Raw genomic sequence first — 24768 nt, forward strand, 5'->3', positions numbered from 1 at the left:
TTCACAGGGATTCATTGACGATGGCTCAGAGTGGCCAAGGAACCATCCTATGTGTTATTGGAACAGTATTCCCAGTATATTCTGCAGGATACCAAATACTGTCACCAAGTATTTCTCAGCCCCACCTAGACAGCCTAATACATAGTAACATAATGTAGTAATAACTACATTATGTTAATGACATAATGACTATGTCATTAACCAGGAATTATAAGGGGTGGGGACTTAATTGGCTTAGCAGTGTCTTTTCTTCTATTTTTCCCTCCTTTCTCTTGATCCTTTCAAGCAGGTAACAAGGTTCAACTCTTCAGGGATATTTGTAGGTGGCAGAGTGTGTCTCGGCTTTTGGTCCTGAATGTCTAAGGCCACTGAAAAATTTTTATTATCTTAGAAAGTTTGAGGAGAGAAAGAAGGGTGAGAGAAACATGCCACCTTTCTCTGATGGGCTTGGGAAAATAAGAGTTGAGAGATAAGGGCGACTGATGAAGAGAGTGGTGCCTGAGGACCCCAGCACCAGCAGGCTGAGTGGGGTCCACTAGGGTGCCAGGGCCCTAGGTTTGCATAGTAGATAATGGGCACTCTAGAAAGGGATGAACAGTAACTGGAGGTCTCCCCACAGTATTGTGATGCAAGAGAGTATTTTATAGCAATGGTAATGAGCCACACACATTTTAAAATAAATCACAGAAGGCTTGACGTATGATAAATAGCTTTCTGATAAGGCTTAAAAACAAAGCAAAATAAGTAAGACTGTTCATAAGTGATAGAACAACAGGAACCAACAAAAAATAAACAAGGTTACATCTGTGAGGTGAGAAGACAGGGAAAAAATAAATGAAAAAGAGGTAGATGTGTTACGGGTGAGTTTCTAGCTTTAGGTTAGCTGGTAAGTTCACATGTAACCAATACATAAAAGTGTCATAAACTAGGGGTTAAAATTAATCTAGTTCTGTATACCTGAGGCCAAAAATACATACATATAAAGTTTTACTTTATAAATATATATATTTATTTATATTTTAATATATATTTAAATATTTATATTGTATAAATTATATATATTTATATTTAATTTCAAAAATATATATATTATAGACATAATGTGTAGCTAAGCCTATTAACAGACTTAATAGACTTAGATTCACATTTATTATAGAACACAAATTCAAAATAAAGTATCTTGACTTTCACCCCCATTCTGTTTTCTGCCTGTTCCTTCTGAAGATGTAATACCTGCTGTATTTTTTCCCTACAGAACTTTGAGAAAGAAGAAGGGGAGCCGAAATTCAAGCAGCAAATTGTTGGTCAGACTCAGGTGGTCAGAGAGGTATCAGAAAATGTGAATTCTTACCCCAGTTTTCTCATCAATTATTTTTATCCCAGAAAGGGAAATGTTGACCCAGATCCTTTGTTTGTGTTGTCCCTGAGACCGACCAGCTGCCGCCATTCCCTGATGAGGGTGGAAAAGCAAGAGAAGTTGAATTTTTTAAAACATCCTACAATGCTTTTAATATCAAAATTTTCCAAGTCAGTCAGCTTTGTTTTCAACCTGGTTTGCCATCGATGAAAGAATTTTGCACTTTTCATCAGGGACAGCAGGACGGCACGGAAGACGTTGAACCAGCGCATCCCTTAGTTAGCTGTGCGAACTCAGACAAGTCACTCTAAATCTCTTGGCCTCACAATAGTCATTGGTAAAAATCAACTAGAAGATCTTTAGAGATGTTTCTTCTAGGCCTTGAACTACTGAACAAGTATTATTTATTTAGTCAGTTTCACTGACTAATTTTAAAATTCAAAAAATAATACTAAATTTTAAAATTCAAAAAAAAGGAAGGCTAACACTACGGAACACCAGTGTCTAAACAGAATTCTAAATTTTATCATAACAATTCCCAGGTCTAAAACAGGATATTCCGTGCTCTCCACATATAGTAAGAGAAACAACGTACACATTTGCACATAGCTTTTATAGGAATAGAAATAGGAATAGGTTTAGTTCGTCCCAATGTTGAGTTTGCCAGGCATCTAGAATCCTGTTATACTTGATAAAATTAGGTCTCTAGGACACCCCTCCAAATATGCAAACACTCACGGCTTCTCAGAAAATGGGGCACTACTGATGGATAATGTGATTAAAAGGGGTTTTCAAGTAATTGAACATAGGTCAACAAGAGCTTCTAATATAATTCCCTCTCTTGGACTTTCGCTTAACATACAGATAAAGCATTCATTTCCTTTTTACCTTTAGTTTCATCATAGAGTCTTGGCTCATTTTATCCCCTCTTGCGTCTGGCACATCATCAATACCAATCAGCTTGGCCTTATATTTTACACCATCACCTTTGAACCTTGCTAAGAGATATTCGTCTGTCTTTTCAGGGCCTGAGAAAACAAAGGAATACAGGATAAAGAATGCCAGTTCTAATTATGACCAAACATGCTCTAGACTCTCCAAAATTTAAGTAGTATAAATCCTAATTATACTACAACTGATCATGTGTATAATATTCTATCCTGTCGTATTCTTACTTCCCTTCAGCAAAATCATGTTCCACAATCAACTGTGTATGGAGTTGGGGTGGGGAGAAAATAAACTCTTAGAAGTACAAAATTGACAGCATTATGGGAAACTTATGGGAATATGGGAGGTGGGAGTTGGGGACATTGTTCATCATAGCTTTTTTTAAGTCTTTAAAAGAATATAAGGATGATAATATACGTATTTTTAACATAAGAAAAATAAGCTGCCAAACAATTGACCAACATTTTAAACTATCAATAAGGCAGAAAGGAATTATGCCTAAGTTCTCTTGAAAATTATTAAGATAATTATCCCATCTTTATATTGTTTTTTGCTCCTTTTACAAGGTCTGTGTAGTCCCATTCCTAATGAGTTCAGTAAAACCAAATGGTAAATAAAAAATAATTAATGATTGCATTATTAACTGAACAAGATGCCTATGAGTATTTCCCAGCTGGACCTAAGTGGGTGTAATCGCAGGTTTCCAGAGATGTCTTATTACAAGTGGGATGAACCAGTCTCTTCTCCCAAAGTACAACTTTCCTATTAGGAGAACTTGAGACTAAGCTGAGGTTGAAGGAAGATAAGAGCCAGCCCTTACTTTATTCTGAATTTCACATTTCTCCAGGAATAACCACCTTTAGCTCCCTTCCGTGGCTTCAAGAGGATTTCTCCATACCTTTTTTTTTTTCCTTCTTTGAGGGTGCTTTTGGTGCGGCCTGTTGGTCGGGCTGACCGTTGGTGGCACCGGTCTCCACTTCGTTAGACATGGCAAGAAGGCAGGCAGCAAACCCCAGTACCAGTGAACACTTGGTGACACCAGGCGATCCCCGATGGAGAAGTCTCAAATAAACATAACCTCCCACAGTCGCCTGTAGGCAGAATTTAGAGGCATATTGAGATCAGAACACAGCAGACCCAGACTTTATGCCAGAATAGGCTTACAACTAGTGACTTTCTTTTGTAGTTCTTTGGACTCATTTTGTTCCTTCTCCTGCTGTATTAGACTGAAGACTGAAAGCAGGGGAGTGGGTAGGGCCGTTTCCTTTGTAGTTTCCAAAATGGAATATGTGTGCCTATTAGGTTTTTCTTTAAGCACTTGGTATCTGGTAACGTTTAATGATTATCTAGCTAAGCAGTTTTTATTAGAACTTTGGCATAAAAATCAAGTATTAAAGATAGGGATCGAAAACTTGCTAGGTTTTATTGCAAAACAGAAATAAATTGAATGCTGAGCCTGGTGAGATTGCAAATGCCATTTGAGATCGGGCATTATAAATTTCAGTTCTTCACAAAACTGCTTAACTGTAAAGGCGGTGACTAGTGTTATGAACTGTATCTTATTCACATTGATAAATTTGTTTTAAGTATTAGGATTCTGCATATGATCCCCAGGGCTATCCAAGCACTATAAAAGACATCCTTTTTTGCCATTAACACTTATTTGTACCAGGGAAATAATGGATTGAGGGGTTGCCAATTGTGCAACTCATCTAGTACATTTTTATGCGATTATTCAGCATCACCATCCTCCAAACAGTCTGTCCTGTGCTCTCATAACCTCTGCCCTACCCACAATGTATCATAGTAGGAGAAACAGGAAAACGCAGTCATTGTAAACCACACAGAAGTGAGCTAACTTTCCAAAAGGTTCTCTCACTTCCCAGGAGCCAATGTTTCCATATAGCTGTAGAGAGATCTAGAGTGAGTAGATTAACTTTCTACATTAACTGATGACCAAAGGCAAAGAAAAGTCATTCATTGTTTTGTAATCGTTTTAAGACAACATGTGGGCTGGTACACTAACCCCTTCACAACCCAGCCTTCACTAAAAGCCCTCTTCATTCTGTGCCTATACTACCCATTTAAGTGAACATTTTAATTGAAGGACTAAGCCCACCACATGAGAATACCTGTCGTTTGTTAGATACTTAAAGAGTATCTAAATAAAAAGTAAGTCTCAAGTTTTCACTCAATTTAAATTGCACTTAGCTTGTTTACAAATGTCAACATGTTTTCATAGGGGTCAGTACTTAATTTCTCCCACCGTGAGTTTTAAAATAGTCTTTATAATCTGAACAGTCTTTAAATATATACATTCATGCAATCTATGTATGAGTAATGTTATCTGAATTGTTTCATTTGGAGATTTAGTAGTTAATTTTGCTCAAAGACACCTGGCTGGTTGGCAATCAGGGAGACAGTCTGTTTACAGATGAAAGTCTTACACAGTAGAAGATTCAAAGTTATACTTAACTCAGGACTTAGGTGGGAACCAGGCACTACTAACCTTTTACTTGTATTAACTCTAAAAGATTCATAGTAGTCCTGTGAGTATTACTGTATCACAATATTTCATTTTCCAGAGGAAGGCCAAGGTACAGATATATTTTTTTTCTTTTTCCTTTTCCTTTTCTTTTCTTTTCTTTTTTTTTTTTTTTTTTTGAGACAAAGTCTCACTCTGTTACCCAGGGTGGAGTACAGTGGCGCCGTTTTGGCTCACTGCAACCTCCACCTCCCGGGTTCCAGTGATTCTCCTGCCTCAGCCTCCTGAGTAGCTGGGATTACAGGTGTGTGGCACTACGCCCGTCTAAGTTTTGTATTTTCAGTAGAGACGGAGTTTCAACCATGTTAGTCAGGCCGGTCTCAAGCTCCTGACCTTGTGATCCACCCAACTCGGCCTCCCAAAGTGAAGGCACAGATATTTTAAACGACATACCTGCTAAGTGGTATAACCAGGTTTGTAACCCAGACTGTCTGGCCCCAAACCAGAGCTCCTCAACACTGCAGTGACAAATCTCAGCTGAGAAGCTGTATTCCAGCACAGCTTCACGTAGTCCTCTTGAAATACACATGTCCATTGCATGGTTTACACAGAAGTCTATTTGCTTGTCTGTCCATACACTGGACTATAACCTCCTTGAAGGTAGGAGACTCATTTCTCAATGTCTGGGATATAGATAGCATTCGTGTTGATGGTAATGAGGACAGTTGTAGCTATGCACATTTTCTTCCTTGCTTGTTATGTGTATACACTGGTATGTATTACCTGTTTTCTTATCTCTCTATCTTCTCTTTTAATGCAAGTATTTTTGAAGTTAAATGTACAATTTTGTTTTTAGGCAGTGCATTATTCGGATGGGACTGTGACTGAAGTCTAGGAGTGGTTAATGTAGCCCAAAGACACTAACCGTTTTCCAGAAATGAATGTGATGCCTGCTGGATCTTTGCAGCTTCCCAGTTTGGGGAGGAGGTGAGAACGTCTTTCTCGGAATGAAAGACAGTTGCACCTTTTTAGATGGAAACATTTGTGTGGCTGTCGGGGGGGAAGTTGAAAGGTGTGGAAGGGTGTATGTGGATGCTGAGTAGCTAGAGGGGTGATCTGTGCCATTTATTAAGTTGTCTGAGCTTCAGAACTACCTCTATCCCTGGTTAGTGAAGCTGGAGCTAGACTGTGCAAACATTCCTGCTTTGCCTGCTTTGCCTGCTGGCTGCATGGTGGCTCTGCCAGTAAGGGGCGCTGGAGGGAAACTGCCAAGCTGGAGAAGGGACACGGACATGTCTGCTTGCTCCACATGGACTTCCTTATGGCTTGAGGCTCCTGGGAGTGTGACTCTAGTAGAGCTTCTTCACCCCAGCAGCAAGAGTTTCTTCCTAAAACAGCCCCTGAATCCAGTTTTACCACTTGCAGAACTAGCCTCATCATGCCCATCTTGGAGACACCAGCATTAGTTCTCTGGTGTATTCTCTCCAGGCCAACAGGTCCCAGGTCCTCAGATACAGGGACTCCAGTCCTAGCTGAGCAGTACTCCCTTCTCACAGGCCTCAGTAGCAGCACCATGAGATCCCCTCCTGCAAGCTTTATAAACTTTGACGGTTCCAATGTCTTACCTTTGTCCACTCAGCCCTAGAGGTGGTAGCTGCTTTCTGTAGTTTACTTAACCAGTGATGACTTGGTCTTCTCTTCTTACTCTCTCAGTTTTCTAGCTAACAACTTTATACCTAGTTAACACTTAATATCTGCAGTCATACAACCACAAACAAGCCTGATTTTGGAAGCTAAGCAGGGTCAGGCCTGATTAGTATTTGAATGGGAATTAATGCTTAACATTAAAATCTTTTAAAATAACTGATGTGGACTGAACTCCAACTGACACAATGGTAAGGCTAATCTGTTTTGATTTTCCAGATCAAAAAACTATTCTTTAAGGATACCCTAAATGTGGCAGATTCAAGTGTTTCATCTGAATATTAATCCTTATATGCTTTTAAAAACCATATTATTTTGGCTTTCAAGGCTATATTTATATACTTCAATATCTACTTTTTACTTCCTAGGCCCAGAACAAGAACTGTAACAATATATTCCAAAAGAGAATAATACATTCTATTTTCTTCATGGGAGGCCATTGAAGTGTATGTGACTATACCTTCAGGTCTGTCTTGCTTAGTTCAGTATTACGCTGAGTTCATCAATGCATGTGTTGATAGCAGCGGCAAGATGGCCCAGAACTGGGTTAGAATTGCTGGCTGAAAAAGTGATCTGGGCTTAAGAGTTTGTTGCCCATCTTTGAAGCCGGATATGATACTTTACTGCAGGGTATTATTTCTGACATGAAAAGACTTAGCTCATTAAATTTGGCTATTTGTATTCTAACATGAGTCTATTTTAAAAGAATTTGAGAAGTGCCACAAAGAACTTTGAGGGGTTTGGGGGGAGGGAACGGTGGCATGTGGGTTTAGTCATGAAAGTAATACAAGACATAGCTTAAGACCACATATCAAATCTAGCACTGGCAGACTGGGCCAAATGGAAGCGTTCTAAGGTGAGTGGTGTTACCTTGCTATAAGTTTTTATAGCAAAAATTTCTCTGTTCAGATATTTAAATACAGCTTTTCATAGCATTGGAGTTGTTTTAAAGGTATTTGTTTTCCTTTGACTATATCCTTTCGCCATTTGGGTATGAGCAATTCCAAGGGACAAGGAAGAAAAACATGAGGAAAAGTTTAATAATATAAATTCCCTGAAGAAAATGGATGTGTATGTTGAGTTGCAATAGCCAAGGATAAGTCTCATTGTAGGCCATACAATTGAAAATGTATCTATCTTTACTTCCTGAAATGATCAGAAGGTAGACTCTGCCCATAGACCTCAAGACTACAAACCCCTTTACAAAAAAAATGTTCAAGACTTATTGCAAGATTTTAACAAAAGTGTACATCCAGTTATGCACATACCAGAGTGATAATTTACCTTTTTCCCAAGGTTTAAAGAGCAAGTCCCCATCACAGACTTGTCAAATAGGCAAGTTATCATCTAACATGCAGTAGATAGAAGGCAGCTCGCTTATAGACTTAGATCCCTCTGTAGAGAATAATTGGTTTAAACTTAATATTCAATATTCAAATGCATTACATTTGATTACCCTTCCAAACTGGGGCTCTGTTGAAGAAAGTGTCTAGCTTATGTTAAGCAACGAGGTCTGTTTGAAAGCTCTAGGATGGTAATAATCTCTTATAAATGGAAGCAAGTGAGTGTAGCACAAGGAGGAAGTATACAATTTTCTCACTTGTTGGGTGTAGTCTCAGGTCCCTTCAGTTCAAAAAGTGCAAAATTAGTCAGGAAATACACCCAAGGGGTGTTATCACAAGGCAAGGATTACAAATTAAAGCTCAAAAACACATAAAAAGGCTCACAAGCACAGTTCCCCATCTAAAAATAGCTAGTTTGTTATCCTGGTTCTCAGGGACAGGCTGTTTCCTTCATTGGAAGATTGAAAAGAGAAGTAAGATGACACATGTAAAAACAAAGGAGGATCTAAAGTTATCCTATAGTCCTGACTCCTTTTTAAGGCCTCAGATAGAACAGAAAGCTGTAAAGGAAACTCTGCTATATTAATAAAATTAGCTTCCATTTAAGTGAAGATCTCTAACTTGGATTTTGGACTTAATACAAATCTCCCTGAAAGAATGCAGAGACTTCCCCCTTCTGTGGTACTAGCATCAGATGACTACGAGAGATTCTGGAGCTTGCAACATCTCTCCTGGTTTCTGAGAAGGCTCTGAGAAATTTATTCTGGAAGACTGCATGAGTCATCTTAGAATGACTATGGACTTTGCAATAATAAAAATCAGCTATTACTTAGTCCTTAGTGATTCATATAAAATGTCTAGTGCTTTCAATCCTTGAATTGCCAGCATGGTGGACAATGATTAGTCTAGGCTTTGTGGGGGTAAAGTTAGCTGACACTTCTTATATATCCTTACCCTTTCTACCAGTAGGAATGTGTTGGCATCAGCAATGGTACTGCTTAATGATTCCAAGGTTTTGAAGCAATATCATAATACAAGTGTCAACCATCCTCCCCTGTGATACCCCAAGCTTACCTTCTTACCCTAATTATACAGAGCAGGCAGGAAAAGTGCTTTGTCAGTCTCAAAATGCTGGTAAAAGGAATAACTTGAGTTAAGGACTTAGTGGTAGCTCCATTCCACGGATGGTGGGGAATTTTTTTTTAACATTAAGGGGAATGGTACAAACACCTAGTATACCAACCATTAAGAACACTTATCCCAAAAGGCCTATGAAACAGAATGTCTCTCTTCTTGTTTTTTTTTTTTTTTTTGAGATGGAGTCTTGCTTTGTTGTCCAGGCTGGAATGCAGTGGCACAATCTTGGTTTACTGCAACCTCTGCCTCCCAGGTTCAAGCCATTCTCCTGCCTCAGCCTCCTGAGTAGCTGTGATTACAGCTACCTGCCACCATGCCCAGCTATTTTTTTGTATTTTTAGTAGAGACAGGGTTTCACCATGTTGGCCAGGCTGGTCTCGAACTCCTGACCTCAGGTGATCCACCTGCCTCAGACTCCCAGAGTGCAGGGATTACAGGTGTGAGCCACCACACCCGGCCGAATGTGTCTCTATTTTATGAATAATGAAATGGACACAGCAACACAAAATCAATCCCTCATAAGTCATTGAGTTCAAAGTGAGCATAGTCTGTGTTTCCTCTTCTCTTACATATACTGTCTCTCTTGCCTTTTCTTGAATCTCACTGATTTTAACCTGTATTTTATAAGCTACTTTCAAAAAGTCATCATCCCACTGACATTAACATACCATTAATTTTTCAGAACAAGCCACATAAAATAGACACAGGGAAAGGAATTAAGGAGACTCAAGAAGAAAGCAACATGAACTTATTTGTTTAGAATGTCCAGTACTTTGTACTGGACAGAGAATGTGCTTCCTTGTTTCTTTGAACTTTCTGCCTGCCTCAGCTAAAGTACGGAATTAGGGTGACATGTGAAATATTAACCTCTAAGACAGACCTCGGGGTCCAAGAGGGCAGCAAACAGCCTTCACCGCTATCTTCAAAGTAGCCCTTTAAGAATAGGGGTCATTACCAGCGATGCTGTAGCAAAGTTAGACTGTTTCTGACACTTTATGCAAATCTTTCCTCCTTTAACTGCTTGTTTGGATTCTTATGCTTTTAGGAAGGCTCTTCTACTTTGCAAAAACCAAATTGAGCAGACAGTAAGATTTTTACAGCCTGTTTCACTGAGGAATGAGACTATGCTAATGTATACTGAAAAGGAGTCCTTAGAAGATTTTCTTGTAAATGCTGACACTGCTGTAGGGGCCTCACTAACAGAACAAGCCCGAGTCAATGAGCTATACACAAGTTATGCATTTACAGCAAGGAGGCATTGTTGCCTTTAACCTTTGAAAATGATATGGCAGGACTTAGAGGACTTATTAAACCTTGAACCAAGATGCTTTCCCTGTTTTTCGAACCAAGTCAGACCAGAGTTAAGATTCTCTTATACAGTTAATTTTGGGTAAAGGTGGGATAGCATAGCAGCTAATAGCTCAGGCTTGGGAGTCCCACCCACCCAGGATTCATCATTTCCTTGCTCTGTGGCTTGAGGCAATTTATCTAATGTTTATTTCTTCACCTGTAAAATAAGAATATAGTTTGCTGAGCCGTTAGGAAAAAAATCAGAAAGAACTTATGTAGAGACATCTGCACCTGGCTTAGAAAGTGCTTAACAAATGGTAGTTGTATTAGTCTGTTCTCACACTGCTGTTAAAGACATACCTGAGACTGGGTAATTTATAAAGAAAAAGAGGTTTAATGGACTCACAGTTCCACATAGCTGGGGAGGCCTCACAATCATGGTGGCAGACAAGAATGACAGCCAATTGAAAATGGGAAACCCCTTTGAAAACCATCAATCTCATGAGACTTATTCACTACCAAGAATGGGCAGTATGGGGAAAACTGCCCCCATGATTTAATTACCTCCTACTAGGTCCCTCCCACAATACATGGGAATTATGGGAGCCACAATTCAAGATGAGATTTGGGTGGAGACAAAGCCGAACCATATCAGTAGCTACTATTAAACCAAAGCTAGGTCACAGAAGCTATGTGCTGTGCAGTCTTGTGCTCTTTCCAACATTGCATTTCCACAGCAAGTGTTTAAACACTTTTAGAACAATAAGAACCTATACTCAAATTACTAATAAGTGGAAACGTGGAATGGTGTGATACTTTATTTATTTATTTATTTTGAGACAGAGTCTTGCTCTTGTTGCCCAGGCTGGAGTGCAGTGGTGCAATCTCAGCTCACTACAACCTCCACCCCCTGGGTTCAAGTGATTCTCCTGCCTCACCCTCCCAAGTAGCTGAGTTTACAGGCATCAGCCACCACGCCTGGCTAATTTTTTGTATTTTCAGTAGAGACAGGGTTTCACTATGTTGACCAGGCTGGTCTTGAACTCCTGACCTCAGGTGATCCACCAGCTTTGGCCTCTCAAAATGTTGGGATTTCAGGCATGACCCACTGCACCCAGTCTAGCACTTTAATTAGTAAAGCCCAGGTGGAAAAGTGAGAGGGTTTGCCAATGTAAGAGCCACCTCCTGCCCAGCTCTGCCTTCTGAGCCTACAAAAGTTGGGTTCTGATGGGAACAGACTCTGGGAACAAAATCTACTCTAAGTTACCCAGAGAGCCCTGTTCCAATGAATCCTGAGTCAAAATTCATACCTACATCATTATCACGGACAGTTTAGGAGATCTGCTTCACATCATCTGGGAAAATTTCACTGTGGAGCTCTTAAAACATGATATTCATATCATACCCAGATAAATTAGATCACAGTCTCTGGGCACAGAGTCCCAGGTATCAATATATTTTAAAGATTCCTAGATCATTCCAATGTACTGACCTATGTGAGGTCCAACAGTCTATTTTAACAGCCCTTTGTCTGCTTAAAGAAATACCAAGTGCGTTAGACTTGAGCTGGAAGAAAACTAGGGAATAATTTGGCCACGTCATCTTATTATAACGATTAGAAAACGGAGGGCAAGAAAGAGAGTTTGACTTGTCTAATTGTGAAACAGCTGGAGGGGACAAAGCTGGCACCAGGAAAGATCTAGCATGAGACTCTAATGCCTTATTCCTAGAGATTACATGTGTGTGTTTTTAAAAACCATTTTTTAAAAACAGGATGTACAAAGCCCATTGCATGGGGACTGAACCAAGAATGCCTTCCATTTAGTAGATATACCAAGCAAAAGAACAAGAAGATAGCTTAGCAGGGTAATTTGAACATGGTATTTAATAGATGTTTTCTGAATCAAAATAGAAAAAGGATTTTACATGGACTAATTATACATTGTCACTAGATTCCTTTTTGCCTAGGTAGCAAGAGTTACTTAGTCAAACTGTCTCATTAATACTGATTTGGATGTTTTGCCTAGGTCTGAGACTTGCAGATCAAAGCATTTAAATTTATTTCAGTACATTCTCTACTATTCAGTGCTTGGCCTTTAAGTTTTAGTTTTTTCTATTTTTGTTTGTTTGTTTGTTTGTTTTTTGAGCATGATAGGAAGTCTAAGCTCTTGAATTGGCAACTTTCAATACTCTGGACTCATAACCCGTCCTAATTTTGTACCCACCCCCCATTTTGTTTTTTTAAATAACTTGTTATTAGGAATGTATCTTATTGGAGCATAAGAAACAGTCCTCACCATAAAGAAAGTTTAGGAGAGTTTAAACTTTAAAGAAGCTTCATGCATCCAAATAGGGGTACATTCTTTGTTTTTTGTTTTTTGAGACAGAGTCCTGCTCTGTCGCCCAGGCTGGACTGCAGTGGCATGATCTCAGCTCACTGCAACCTCCACCTCCCGGGTTCAAGTGATTCTCCTGCCTCAACCTCCCGAGTAGCTGGGACTACAGGGGCCCGCCACTAGGCCCAGCTAATTTTTGCATTTTTAGTAGAGACAGGGTCTCACTATGTTGGTCAGGCTGGTCTCGAACTCCTAGCCTCAGGCAATCCACCCGCCTCAGCCTCCCAAAGTGCTGGGATTACAGGCATGAGCCACCGTGCCTGGCCTTTAGACTGGGCAGTGCCGCCCAATTCACTGCAAGTGTCTGAAAGTGTTCATAAGTTGAACAGAAGTATTAAGGTTATGATCAGTTTTGCAATTGTATTTTTGCTTTGTTGTTTCAGCACAAGGACTATTCGTTTGAGCGCTTAACTGCACTAGAGTTGGAAAAAATAGGAAGTGTAGTCTTCACAGTGAGAACATGTTCTGGCCTCTCGGCAAAGCTGGCTGTAAGTTAATATGCTTGTATGAACACAGACATGCAGAGATGATTGATTCTAGAATCCCTCTTTACACTTATTCAGGTTCTAAGAAAGATAGCAGTGTCAGAATGTCCTTTTGGTCTTTTGATCATGTGGAATTTTTGTGAATATGGACATATGAGGCTTGAGCTTGAATTAATTGGCATTAGAGAGTATATACCCATTTCAGCTTTAATGTCCCATTTCAGCTTTAATGTGGGAGAAGAAACATATTCCACTCCAGTTCTCAAGTATAACCTCCTCTGGCTTAAATTAAACAGAACAGGAATCCAACTTTCTCCTTTAACTCACTTCTACAAAGGGAAGGAAGTGACATTGAAACTTTAGGGAAACTACAGAGGTTAAAAATCACACTTCTGTCATTGTCTTACATTGCTGGCACTGAATCATTTGGGCTGTGATCTGCTTTACATCAGGGACCATTTGGTATGTGAGCTTCGTATATCTCAAGCGAGCTAGGTAGGACAATGTTGTGGGCACAACTTGACATGGAAATGGGGAATTACGGTCTAGTACACAGCATGCTGCAGCATAGCTTTTGCAGAGCTCTGTATTTGGAGGCTGCTAGTCACCGATGCCCCTGCATAATTCTTTCATTATATGGTATGTCTTTCCTTATATGCTGTTCTCCCTTTTGTACTTGTCCCTGGGAAGTGATGTAGAGAAGAGAGATTGACAAGGTAATGACTATATCCTTGAGCCCAGAGTTGTGATATTAAATGTCATCTCGAATGAATGAAATATAATGTCCTACTTTACCATCAAATGATACAAAATAAAGTCCTTCAAAATTCAAATTTTAAAACTGGTTTATTCTATTGACCCATTCCAGTTGCCTATGAACACTTTAGCTTTCTAAAATCTTCTTCCAAAAGTGCTTTCTTGGTATATGTTCTGATTGATATCACTTCAAAACTAGAAATACCAAGCCCTCCTGCTCTTGGGGTCTCCTATGAGGAGGAGACCCCCTCTGGCTGCTTCTCTTTCTACTTAGAGAAATATCAAGTCACCTATGGAAGGAGCCATGAGTGATTCCCATTACTTCTGATGAAAAGCTATCATGAAACCATTGTTCTGGGGAAAAGGATAATATGGCATTATTAGGGGGTTGGAGGAGTTTGGCAAAGGCTACTCTTTCCCATATATTTCAGGCTTTAGAGCTCAAAGGTATCTGGGAACCTGGTGAACAAGTCTGTAGAGTAGGCTGAGGTGCTTCTGGGAAATGGTCAATGGGCTGAAGTGGTCTGACACAGTGGGGAGGGCCCAAGGGAAGAATCCCCACAACAGGAAGGTGGGTAGTCTTAACTAAAGACCTGGGACAAGGTGTCCAATCTGACCCAGCCAAGCAGACCCGGGCAGCATGGGCATGCCTTGGTACAGTGGCTGGTGGGTGGCATGCATTATCACACTGAAAGAGCTGTGTGACCAGAGGGCCTGTAGGGACATGGCGGAACTCTACTGAGCACTTCCCATACCTGGAGATGCTACTGCAGGACCAGAGATGGTCACACCTACCCCGGTCACCAGAGCACTTTCTTCAGTGGCTAAAACCCACCAGGTTTTGGTGGTAGCCCAGTCACTTGCACTAGGTGACTGTGTTGAGGCTGAAGACATCACACCGTGGTGACCACAGCAGGAGGGCACCCTCATAGGACACCCCAAGAGCAGGAGGGCTTGGTATTTCTAGTTTTGAAGTGATATCAATCAGAACATATACCAAGAAAGCACTTTTGGAAGAAGATTTTAGAAAGCTAAAGTGTTCATAGGCAACTGGAATGGGTCAATAGAATAAACCAGTTTTAAAATTTGAATTTTGAAGAACTTTATTTTGTACCATTTGATGGTAAAGTAGGACATATTTCATTCTGCTTCCCTCCCACCCTAAATCCAAGGGCACAGAATATTCTAAAGAACGAATAACTTACATGAAAAATATTAGAGTTTTAATGTTAAAAAAAAATACTACTGACATAGAAACCTCTAGAATTTTTCTATTGCAGTGTCTTTGGGGCAGTGACTTGACAGGAAGCACTCTGGAACTGATACAAAACACAGTAAATGCATGAGTTTTACTTTAAATTTGGCACCTAAATATACAATGTATTATGCTTGATCCTGGCAGGAAAAGGTAGTCAAAAAGTTAAGACTCAGAGGCAACACACTCACATCATTCATAGCTTTTACTACAATCCTCCCTCATCATACACTTACCCAAACTAACCCAGCAAATGTTTTACTGTTTTCATGTCTGTCCTTTCTAAGCTAGGTTAGATATTTCTACCAAAGATAACTTCTTTTCGTATTTCTGTGCTAGGTTTTTTGTTTGGTTGGTTGGTTTGTTGAGTCTCGCTCTGTAGCCCAGGCTGGAGTGCAGTGGCGGGATCTCAGCTCACTGCAACCTCCGCCTCCCAGGTTCAAGCGATTTTCCTGCCTCAGCCTCCTGAGAAGCTGGGACTACAGGTGCTAATGTTTGTATTTTTAGTAGAGACAGGGTTTCACCATTTTGGCCAGGCTGGTCTCAAACTCCTGCCTCAGCCTCCCAAAGTGCTGGGATTACAGGTGTGAGCCACCATGCCTGGCCCACCATGCCAGTTTTAAAATGAATGATACAAATAATCTTGGCAGTTTGTTTCCTAGAATATACAACATTAAGTTGTGCATTCTCATCCCCGTATGAAATCATCCTGAATTCAGTCAACATAGATGTGCAGCATACCTCACTTGTGGACTTCAAGGTACAATCATTTCTTCATCCACGTCCCTCTGTGACATCACCTATGATGCATATGCATATAAATCCTCATTGTTAAACACTTCCCACTTTCTATTCAAGTGCCATGACAGTAGTCAGCTTGAAAGTCTATGCTGATGTTAGAAGAGTTTTTAAAAAGCATGTTATTTAGAAGCATCTGTGCTATCAGCATTAAGCTATAAATGAAGGGCCACATACACTAGTACAATTATTTTATGATACATACCACACCAGGGCACTTTAAAACAAGTAGGTAATCTTAAACTTCTCCACTTCCAAAAACCAGTGCAAGAAATACTGCCTGATATTTGGTTTCTTCTTTAATAGCCTGGCTAAATTATATAAAATCCCAATGTGGTTTCCCTTTCCAGGCAAAGCCCCACATTTATATAATCCTCAAAGCCATTGCTTGAGTGTTGCTGTACCCTTTCTGCAACTCATGTTTCAAGGATACGCTGTTTAAAGAGTTTGAAGGAAGAAGAATCCAGCTGCCTTGTAAATCTGCACAGAGAAAACTAGGGCGTACATAGTGATTGTATATGGACAGTGGAACTTATTTTTTGTTGCATTTCTGTATAGAGAGCAAAACCATGAAAACACTTCTTACAGTTATGCAGACTCAAAACAAGATCAGTTTAGCTTATCTAATTCTAATATGTTGTCTCTAGGTTCCAGGTGGCATGCCCTTTGTTTTGATGTTCAACCTACCCGTAGAGTTGGCATTAACCTTCCATGAGAGACTTGCCACTGGGTCACATTTCCACATCTGGTATGATCTATTCGAGTTGGGGAAGACATCCACAACCAACATGGCAGTTAGGCTTCATCTCCAGGAATACTGGTGGCCTTGCTAATCCCAGTGGCTATGAATAGCTATGTTTGTTTTGATTTGAAACTGCTTACTATTTACTGTCATCTGGTGTGCTCAAAATATTATCATTTAAAAAATGGTTCTTCCATGATTTAGTTAATTTCCCTTAGACAAGACGTGGTTGCTTTCAAATTAGATGAAGGAAAAAGGAGTCATTTAAAAATAAAAAGTGACTTGGTATTTATTTGTCAAATTTCTGGTTTACAGAGAACCAGCAACCTGACAACCAGCCATCTCTCCTCTTGATACCAGTGTTCAAGCAGGCTGAAGGTCAGAATCTTGGCAGTTTGCTTCCTAGAATGTGCAACATTAGATTGTGCTTCCTAAAAGGCCAAGAGAGCTCTTCTACAAGTAAGAATATATTCCTCATTTACTTATTTCTTGGTTACTGGGCAAATTAGATAGGTTAATGGGTAAGAAACCCCTAGGTAATTTTAGGTTTTTGTACACAAGGGAGAGAGGTGAATCTGTCAAATTGGTGTCTTGCTTTTTGTGATCATATAGTAATACCACATGAGTTGAATTCCAGATCCAAAAGAAGATCTCCCAATGGTTAGCCTACCTGCTTGAAATTGTGCTTATGATTATTCAAAAAAAAAAAAAAAAAAACTCTAAAAAGCTGCTGCAGATTGAGTACAAGATGAACAAAACTGGCAGAAATGTACAAGTATTCTTGAGCTAAAGTTCACATCTGTCATTATTCTCTCATCTGTTGGGAAATAGTATTGGAACAAATATGTTTTGTGGGAATAAATAAATGCACTTTTAAACTGAGGGATGTGAAAATTCCAAATGACAGTATTCTAGTTTCTGCTGAATTAAACAGATTAGCTGTTGCACAATTGGAGCAATTACTTTGAACAACAGTGTTCTAACATATTGAAATATCTGTATACAGTTCAGCAACTGCAGAAATAGATGAGCATAGAAAGGTTCAATTATTAATACAATAAAACACCTACCACTTAATATCAGAATTTTGCTTATAAAGTCTGTGAGACAGGTTTTGTTTCATAACTTCTTTATATAAATCCAAGTTTACATACCTAAAATCACACCTGTTAGTTTCATGTAAGTAACCACCATTGATTGGTCTATGCTTTCACAAACATGGCTAGACATCTATCTTTGGGATCAGGAAGCACACTCAGCAAGTTTGGAAGCATAATTCAAAGAACCTTGTATCTAGTAGAGATTTCAGAAAAGAACCACTCCTTGGTGACCCCAACCATTAAACATTGTTCCTAATCCAGAGAAGACCTCAGGAATTCAATTTCTATATGACTTTTTTTTTTTTTAATTATACTTTAAGTTCTAGGGTACATGTGCATAACGTGCAGGTTTGTTACATATGTATACTTGTGCCATGTTGGTGTGCTGCACCCATCAACTCGTCAGCACCCATCAACTCGTCATTTATATCAGGTATAACTCCCAATGCAATCCCTCCCCCCTCCCCCCTCCCCATGATAGGCCCCGGTGTGTGATGTTCCCCATATGACTTTTGACAAGTCATTTAAATGACCTCTACAGATAAGATTAAAATGAATGATAGTGTTTCGGAGAACTAAGACTTCTTAAGAATGAATATATATTAAATAGCTCACACATCTTCTTTCTTGGTTGTAATACTCCAAGAACACAAGGACAGATCTCAAGTTTCACCTTAATCTGTACAGATTTCAGAAAGTTTATTCTAGGATTTATAGAGGGACTTTGAAGATTTTCTAATGTGTATACTCCACTGGATTGTTTTCTTTAGTCATCTCTTTTAGTCATCTCTAATTAATTCAGGGCTAGGGATGGGGAAAAAATAAGCTTTGTATGAGTTGCATAAAAATAAGATATCCTGGAAAAGCTACCTGGTTATGTCATTAGGCAACAGTTTCAAAGGCTCAAGTCTCGACTACTCCATTTACATTTTTTAAGATAAGCTCTTGAGATGGTATTAACCATTTTGGTATTAACAAATTTTGAGGATCGTAGAAAAATCTAGTTTTCTTCCCCAAAGGCAACATCGTATTCTTCTTACTTTTGATCTAGACATAATCTGTAAGATTGAAGTAATTAGTATCTTAACTTTATATTAATATGAAGTAATAGCCCATGCAAGATGTTCGTTTCTTATAAACCTTATACTACTGGCCTGATAAACAACTCTGCCGGGATATTTTAAAAGGCAATGCATTAATTAAACAAATCGTCAAATCACAGGGCACCAAATACACTGCTACTTCCCTAAGGGCTTAACTTATTTGACATGAAAAATTTATATACTAGGACAATTTAGTTTTTCTGGTTTTCTAAGCTATGAAGACTCATTGATCAGATCTGTGTGTGTATCTTTTAATATGTGTTATTCAGAATCATCTCCAGCTGTAGATAGTTTTACAGTGCATCTAGTCGTGGCCAACTCTCTACTCCTTCTGTGTTAAATGAGTTTGGTTTATGTTAATGGTGAGATTCCTATCTAACTATCCTGCTTAAAAAAAAAATGAACTATATTGTTTTCTAGTTTGCAGAGTATTGACTAGAAATTGTATTATTTTTCCTTTTCACTAAAATTTATCATTTACAAACCTGCCTCGCCCTCAGTGTCACACATACCTCATTAAAGGTGCAGGTTTGACTTTATGGCAAAAGGTTGGTTTAAAAATCTAACTTACCACTGGGAGACTTTCCCAGAGTAAGCAGATGAGATGAAGGTTCTTTCTCCAGGCCTGTTGAATACACACCAGTCTTTAAGATAACTAATCATGGGGGTACCACTCTGGTTTCTAGTTCTAGCATGACGTGAACTAATAGGAACGGTTCTTTATCAAATGACACTTAGCTGAGTGTCAGCAGAGACCTCTTGGCCCTTTATGAAATATTCATATTTATATTGAACTAAAAAAAGGTTTCTGGTTAGTCTACCCGGGAATGTCAACATCAATGAGTCATAATAAAGGAAGTTTGCTTGGTTCATAAAAAATGTAATACTTAAGCAAGATGTTTCATTAGCTTTTATTTTCTTCCAGAGCATTTCTCTGAACCACTAATGACCTGTTGCAAAACTCTGTACCTATTAGCAATTGCCATTTTAATACTTAAGGGAAATGTGGGATGGACACAAGTGATTAGCTAGGGGCTCCATTTGTAGCCTCTCTGTATGATTCTTATTATGGTCATTAAATAAAAGTAACTTGATTTGGTCCTTGAAGTCTTAGAGGATCCACTTGATGGTAGCATCTGCTATTTTCTAGTCCTCCTATGCAGGCATTTTTAGCATCAGAGAATGCAATTAGATCATTTGTTTCCTTAGCTGAACTCTATAGCCCTATGCAAAGACAAGTCTTCTTTGAAAGCCACTATTAAGTTCCTAATCCAATCTTTATTAAAAAGACTCAATATTACAGACAAACAAGTTAAGACAAATCCTCCAAAAGTAATGACCAAGCCCTTCCACACTCCACAGAAACCTTTTAGTATAGCAAACTGTGAAATTAGTAAAATATTTATAGTTGCAGTGTTTTTTTTTTAACTAGCAATGTGTTCCTTAATTAACATACTACAGAAGCATATAAACAATTAGTTCCACCAAGTAAAACAGTGAAAGAAACAACATCACCAAGTTTGCATAGTTCCTCTAAAATAAGCAAAGTTCGGCTTTTAGAGTTAATTATCAGAGGTGAGATGTGAATAAAGTTCCCTTCTCCGAGTCTGTCATTCGCTGTCAGAGCTGAGGCGGTTTCCTACCCTAAATGCTATTTTATATTTGCACCTGGGTCCAAAACATTCCCTTAAGGGGAAAAAAAAACAAATATCTTTTGACTCTTAAGAGTATGTCATTTCCCTTATATTGTGCATGGCCAGAGAGATGACGCAAATGGTAGGCCACTAGCTACCCTAGATTTTGCTGTGAAGCCATGATTATGACAAAACTAAAAAAGCCTGCAGACACTGACAGTCTTTTTTCTTGTTGTTGTTTAGAGCACATGGGGGTCTGGTGATTGATCCCAACTCAAAGCCATTACAATTTAGACTGGAAACCAAGTTTACCCCTGAATTCCAGTGATCTTTACCAGCAAGTTAATTCATGTAATCAAAACTGCATCCCTACTAAGTGCCAGGCATTCTTCTAGAGCTTAGGATATACCAATGAGCAAAATAAAGATCTGTTCCCTTATAGGGTTTACTATCTAACAGGGAGCAAAACATAAGTGGAGTATAGACTTTCAGAAGATCAAAAATGCTCTGCGGAAAAAGGAGAGTAGAGGAAAGTAGATTTGGGAATCCAGGACTGAGAATGTCCTGGACATGTTCCTTAGAAACACAGAATATGGGCCGGGTGCGGTGGCTCAAGCCTGTAATCCCAGCACTTTGGGAGGCCGAAACGGGTGGATCGCGAGGTCAGGAGATCGAGACCATCCTGGCTAACACGGTGAAACCCCGTCTCTACTAAAAAATACAAAAAACTAGCCGGGTGAGGTGGCGGGCGCCTGTAGTCCCAGCTACTCGGGAGGCTGAGGCAGGAGAGTGGCGTGAACCCGGGAGGCGGAGCTCGCAGTGAGTTGAGATCCGGCCACTGCACTCCAGCCTGGGCGACAGAGCGAGACTCCGTCTCAAAAAAAAAAAAAAAAAAAAAACAAAACACACACACACACAGAATATTAGATTTTTAAAAGTTAAATTTACTGAATGTTTATTATATACCAGATGTGATGCTAAGGCATTCTCATTTAATCCTGGACATTACCATCCCTATTTGACAGGAGAGGAGGCTGAAGCGCAGGAGTGGAGCAACAATCTGCAAGTCACACCAGCCTGATACATGTGCTTTAATGTCTTTGCTTTACAACAAAAGAGATAATTAAGTTAGTTCTTCAAAGACTGGGGCAACGTGCACTTTCGGGAAAGACGAACTTTCGGGAAAGACGAACTAATAGCAATGAGTAAAAGATATTCATGTCTGCTTGGCTATAGTATAGGGCCTGTGGATTGTACCAGGGGAAAGGTGAAAAGGTAGGTCAAGCTGGATCAGGGTGGGCGGTAGCACTCTGTTTTGTCTGGATGGGACTGGGAGGACTTTCAGGTTTTGAGTGATGGTGTGGAGGTTGGGGTGGTGACAAATCCGAGTACAGGGACACAGCATCAAAGAGTCAGAGAGCTCTGCAGTATGACCGTTGCATGGACTTGCCCTTTGGAGTGATTCAACATTGCCGGTTTCTTTCAAATATTTGGCTAATCTTCTGGAAACAAAGGCTTTTAATTGAAAGGTTAAGGACTAACAATCTCAAACATTAGATTCAAGGTTATCCCATCTTGCCAAGCTCTGATGCTTAGTGACCCTCAAACTTCAAATAAACATAATGTCTTAAAGGTGGCTTTTTAAAAAGTCAAAGGCCATTATGTCTTACACCCTACATTCTAAGATGATTTCATCATACAAAAGGGCTCCCCTAATGTCTGCTTTATAGAAATGTATATTAAGTGAAATGAGATTTTGAAATGTGAGCTCCTTAAAAACAAAAAAAGAGCATCTTTTGTAAATGGCAGCTATTAACTAAGATAGTCATGTATTTATAGTCTCTTGTTTGAAGCAGAATATATTAATATGATATTTTCCCAATGTATATTTGTTTTTCCATAAAAGTGTTGAAAATCTGGAAAGACCAGTGCCAAGAAAATGCTCGTTAAGAAGGGTAGTAGGAAGGAAAAAGACAGATTTCTGTTTCTTATACATTTAGAGTAAGTGACATTGGGGTGACGTGCTTTTCTGTATTTTAAAAATTAAATTCCTTAAAGATGCACTAATTTGGTAGACAGCAAAGTTTAAAATGTAAGCATGGCCGGGCGCGGTGGCTCAAGCCTGTAATCCCAGCACTTTGGGAGGCCGAGACGGGCGGATCACGAGGTCAGGAGATCGAGACCATCCTAGCTAACACGGTGAAACCCCGTCTCTACTAAAAAAAATTCAAAAAACTAGCCGGGCGATGTGGCGGGCGCCTGTAGTCCCAGCTACTCGGGAGGCTGAGGCAGGAGAATGGCGTGAACCCGGGAGGCGGAACTTGCAGTGAGCTGAGATCCAGCCACTGCACTCCAGCCCGGGTGACAGAGCGAGACTCCGTCTCAAAAAAAAAAAAAAAAAAATGTAAGCATAAGTCTATAGTCTAACTTGGGCTAAAGACAGAATCATGAAGATGTTCTAGCGTTCAGTCACTCTCAATTAAACTCAAAAGTGAAGGGAGACCACACAGAGAACATGAGCATATCTGAAATCACATAGAACGCTGCCCATAGTCAGCTGTCAACACTTTCATCTTAGGCATCATTAAATGATACCTAACCAGAGTCGTTGGTGAAGGCTCCTGACATATTAAAAATTCAACAGTAAGTTTTCAGTCAAGTGATAAGTAGAAGTCAAAAAACTCTTATGCTAGGATTTTGAAAGTTGGTCAGTGGATGGCCTATAGTTGGTTTCCAGCCTGGAGTTCTTGGAAATGCTGGGGTCTGTGCAGACAATAATGAGTTTGTGACCTAATTTTAGCATTTTAAAGAGCCTAATGGATATCTTAATTCACAATACAGCTGCACAGGGAAATAAAAAACATAACAAAACAAGTTTCTTTGATTTGGGCGGAAATTGTGTTAAGTCAAAACAATAGCCTTAATTATCCAGTGCTAAGCCAAAGGTCTCATCTATTTTCTCAAATTTTATTAGTAATTTTATAAACAATTTGGTGGACACTTTTAAAAGGAGCAACAGAAGGAGAATAAGAAGTTGTTTGTGGATGAAATATCAGGCTGAAATCTATTCACCACAATTCTTATTAGCCAGGTGATTACATCCATCAGGTCAGACAGATATATGAGCAACAATGAATACTCCATTGGTAGAAGTTAAACTAGCAACTTGGAAAGACCACACCATCTGGAGAATTTCAGTAACAGCCTGTCTGCCTTCCTTAGGCCCTGAGCAGATATAAACTAGAAGAACATATGGATATTGCTCATTATAAATAACCTTAAAGTTAAAAAAAAGGTGGGGGGGAGCTCAGAACTGTTTTACTTATACCAACAGATGATAAGACAAGCTAAAGTTTTCCATTTTGCTCACTCTATAATAAATTGCAATTGATGTTGTAAATGAAAGTGGCTTGAGTTACTCACTCACCTGGCCATCTGGTTATTGTTTATTAAACACCTACTGTGTGCCAAGCACTGCATTATCCTATGTATACAGTGACAAAATAGACATGGTCTCTACTCTCAAGGGGCTTACAGGATAGGTGGGGAGAAAGAACAAGCAGGTCACAGTTATAACTGATGCTATGTGTTTTGGAGGAATTGTTTCTGATTAGGGTAGAAAGCTTCATTGCTATTAATACTTCATAACAGGAAGAAAAAGTAGTATTACTTAAAGGAATTATATATAAATTGCTGTATTGATATCAATTATGGAAAGATGCAAATGTTGTCTGAAAGGTTAATAACCCTCCTCAACAATTTTTTTAAATTATGACACGAATTGAGGGGATCGTTACATTTAATATTGGTGAGTCTCCTATAACCACATTACAATCTAAAGGAGCATCTGTATGGCAGTACCAGAAGGGAGCAATTCTGTTACACCTGAGGGTATTGAAGAATATCAGTGATGTTTCCTTCAGTGTTGTCATAAAATCCAAAGTTCTAAATCAACACTGTCTTCATAAACACCAGAAGGAAACACTACGCTCATTTGGCGTTCAATCTGGCAATCACTTAAGAAGTACAAGCAATTCAGGGAACTTCTGTATTCTAGAACCAGACATGTTCTGTGGCACTTTTAATTACCAGATTTTCTAAGAATACAAGAATGTCACTTTCAGATCAGGCCAAATATCGAATCTCAGATTTCAGTGAAACAATCTTATGAAAATGTAACCAATGGTCCCTACAGCTGGCTTTGGTTATTTAAAGAGCACTACCAAGTCACAAGA

General features: G+C 39.3%; 1 protein-coding gene across 3 annotated transcripts in view; it reads right to left on the bottom strand.

Moving 5' to 3' along the window:
* Positions 1-24768, bottom strand: part of DAB2 (DAB adaptor protein 2) — a 53538-nt gene that overhangs the window by 18894 nt on the left and 9876 nt on the right. For all 3 annotated transcript variants that reach the window (XM_021939327.2, XM_021939328.2, XM_021939326.2), the window contains exons 2-4: positions 3204-3396; positions 2246-2385; positions 1352-1450 (exon numbers count right to left, since the gene is read on the bottom strand). In XM_021939327.2, coding sequence (XP_021795019.2) covers positions 1352-1450; positions 2246-2385; positions 3204-3294 — 330 coding nt within the window. In that variant the 5' untranslated portion in view covers positions 3295-3396. The remainder of the gene's footprint in view (positions 1-1351; positions 1451-2245; positions 2386-3203; positions 3397-24768) is intronic.

Source organism: Papio anubis, chromosome 5 (assembly GCF_008728515.1).
Source record: "Papio anubis isolate 15944 chromosome 5, Panubis1.0, whole genome shotgun sequence".
Taxonomy (NCBI): domain Eukaryota; kingdom Metazoa; phylum Chordata; class Mammalia; order Primates; family Cercopithecidae; genus Papio; species Papio anubis.